At 35.1% G+C, this 3246-nt stretch overlaps 1 protein-coding gene across 1 annotated transcript in view; it reads left to right on the top strand.

Annotated features, from left to right (window-relative positions):
- Nucleotides 1–6: 6 nt before the first annotated feature.
- Nucleotides 7–3246, top strand: part of Syde2 (synapse defective Rho GTPase homolog 2) — a 41794-nt gene continuing 38554 nt past the window's right edge. Inside the window, exon 1 of the mRNA XM_010636706.3 lies at nucleotides 7–324. Coding sequence (XP_010635008.1) covers nucleotides 162–324 — 163 coding nt within the window. The 5' untranslated portion in view covers nucleotides 7–161. The remainder of the gene's footprint in view (nucleotides 325–3246) is intronic.

The following is a 3246-nucleotide window of genomic DNA, read 5'->3' as shown; positions in this document are numbered from 1 at the left end:
GCCTCCTGCGTCCCTGCACCCACGACCCCGGCTGCTCCTCGAGAAGCGGGTTCAGGGATCCTGCGCGGCCCTCTGTGATACCTAGCGGCAAGGACGGCTGCCAGGAGGAGCCCCCCTTCCTCAGACCGCCCGCAGTGACAGTCAAAAAGCTGCAGAAGTGGATGTACAAAGGTCGCCTGCTGTCGCTGGGAATGAAGGGTCGCGCCCGAGGGCCAGCCCCGAAGGTCTCGGGAGCGCAGGCAGCCTCTTCAAATCCGAGCACCCTCAAAGTGCATGGAAACCGTGACGTTTCGGTGGCTCCAGAGGAAAGAATCACACTGACAGGTACGGCAGCACGCGAGCTGGGCTGCTTCCCAACTGCCCTTCTGCCTTCAGAGACTAGAGTAAGATATGTTTTTGCAGACAGATGTGACTGTACCAAAGTAATTGTCAGTGGATGTTAAGCATTTGCTTTTCTTCCTTCCTCCCGCTTCCTCCTTCCTTTCCTTTTCCTTCCTTCCTGTATTTTCCTCTTTTTCTTTTGTTCTTTCCTTCCCTTCCTTCTTTCCTCTATCTTTTCTGTTCTTTTCCTTTCTGACAATGGCACAGAGAATGGGTATTTTGCTTTTTCTTCGAGAACCAGTGCACCTGCCCCCTTAGTGCAACAGTGAGTAAAGGTTAAGTTCACCACAGGCTTTTAGTAGGTCTGGAGATGGGAGGTGCTGACTTGATTTTTTTTTTTTTTTTTTTTTTTTTTTTTTTTTTTTTTTTTTTGTCTGTAGCTCTAGGCAAATCCGGAGACCTTTGAGGAGTTTGTGAATTTGAATTTGACCCAAGATAGACTTTACAGGCTTCGTAAACTGTCATTTTACTCATTACACCCTTCTTTCTTCTTGTCTCTCCCAGGCAGTCACACACTCAGACACACATACTTGCGACCAGAACCAAAACAAGCCAAAGGTGACATAAGATTTCTTTATAGTCAGATAGCATTTCACATCTTCCTCCTTCTTCCAACAAACCCCAACGAAGTGAATTTTTTAATGGAAAATCAAGGATACTGGTGTGTATTAGTCAAAAGAAAAATATTCCTCATACACTTTCTAAGGAAGTACAGACTCTTAAAGTCATTGAAGTGATATAAACTATTTATATGAAAAGTGAGTTTTTTACATTTGCCCTTAAAATATGATTGTATTCCCTATTTTGCATGTGCATGGTTTTTGATTATCATTAAAGGTTTAGGTTTTAAGTTCTAGAAATCTCCTAATTATGTTGTGAATATAAAAAAATTCCTTCCTAAAAGACACAGCCTAAACACTGTGGCCTTTTCAACTGCACTTGTAGATATGAAAGCTTTTAGTGAGCATAAGACGTCTACATGTTATTAATAGCTTTAAAATTATTAAATGCTGAAATATTAAGAACTATTCATACCTGAGATTTGACAGTTTCTCTGGTGAGAAGTACAAATCTCAAAGACTGGTTGAATGCATGTTAACTGTATTTAGCCTAAGTACACAATAGTGGGAGAAACAAGTCCACAAAACTTATAATCAAACAATAAGGATAAATTATGATTTAAAGTGTAGGCTGTTGAAAAGTTTGAGTCTATACATACCTTTCAAGTTTTAAATATTGTTTCACTTGAATAAAAAGAATACTAGAATGTCTTTGTAAAGAGAAGTGAAGTACACATTAAAAATACGTATTTCCAGGAGTAAAGTATTTATAATCATTTGTATTTTGTTGCCACAGTATCTTTACTTCTCTGGATGCAGATTCATTTGATTCTTTGTGTGATAGTTGAATTTTATCCATAGCAAAAATCTGTAAAAAACTTACTAAAATATTTTTTCTTTTATTGCAGCAGTAAAACATTTATTATCTGATGGTTTTTAATACCCCAGTAATATTGTAAATTTTTTCAAATATTACTTCCTTTCAAATCACAAATTTATCTTTTAGAAAGCATGAAGATAATTTTAGTGTTTACATATCTGCTACAGCTTTGGAGAGTTTTTTAAAAAACAATTTTCATGATAGTGGGTTTTACTAAGACCATTCTGGATACTTTATGTGATTCTTATGTAATTTTTTATAATCACCCCAAAAGAGAGATGACAACCATCATTTAACTGTAGCAGCAAAAGGAGCAGAGGAGTTGTAAGTTTGCCCAAGGTCTGTCACCCCGTTTATGAATTCAGACTTTTATGTTGATTCAGCCTCGGGGCTCAGGACTCCAAAACTCCTATTTACATAAAATCCAAGTTACTCCAAAGTTCTGTAGAGGTTTGTTACAATTAATTCTATTAAGTTGCTTATACTGAGGAGATGGATTTCCAGCAAGTGTAGAGGGGTAAGTAACTTCTTCAACAAGGTAGGGGAATCTTGGAAGATGTTTTTAAGATTTAAAAAATTGCTATATCTGTTTTAGAACTTTACCTTTACTGTTTGTTTACTTCAGGTTGATGTTACTTGGATTCTACTTGAATCATGCTTTTGGACTAGTGGTGTAGATCTGTGGTAGAGCTGTTCCTTAGCATGCTCAAAGAATTAACTTCAATCCCTAGCAATGCAAAAAAAAGAAAGTAAGAACCATTTTTTCAAAATAATGGGGGCAGTCCAGATGAAGCAGTACATTCTTGGTTGTATAAAAGAAAGAAAATGTTAAATATCCTAAAAAGTTTTTATCATGTTTTTGTATATCATATTTATAAAGATATTTTCTTTCAAAATAAGATTATGTTTAGAATTTATAATACAGAATAACTATATAATGGGAGAGAGATATCTAATCTATAGTATTTGGAATTTTGAATTTTTTTGCAACCATCTGACATGTGGAATCTATTTTGATTTGTTTCTCACTAAGAACCATTAAAACTTTGGATGGGGTTATAATACCAATAATTTGATGCACTTAAGTATGTAGTGTTCACAGATTGGGTAATTTGTTCCTAATTGAGGTAGTTATTTAAGAAATCTAAAGTCATTACACATAGTAAATATTTTCAAGTTTCTGCAAGCCTTAAGATTATGAAGCAATCTTATTTGCCAACTACAGTCTTTATAAATAAATTTGAATTATAATATAGTTCACAGACATATATTCAGAAGCACTGGATTGAGCTATTTCAGCATTTATTTCTTTAAAAATTAGTTTATTTTGGCTCCATTTTACTTGCCATGCAATCTATGAAATAAAACATTTAGACTTTTTTCTAAAAAATTTCATACAATTTTTTTTTTTTTTTTTTTTTTTTT

Source organism: Fukomys damarensis, unplaced genomic scaffold (assembly GCF_012274545.1).
Source record: "Fukomys damarensis isolate Sample0158 unplaced genomic scaffold, DMR_v1.0_HiC HiC_scaffold_33, whole genome shotgun sequence".
In the NCBI taxonomy this organism is placed as follows: domain Eukaryota; kingdom Metazoa; phylum Chordata; class Mammalia; order Rodentia; family Bathyergidae; genus Fukomys; species Fukomys damarensis.
Note: the sequence above shows the minus strand (reverse complement) of the source record. Positions and strands in the feature narration are given on the sequence as shown.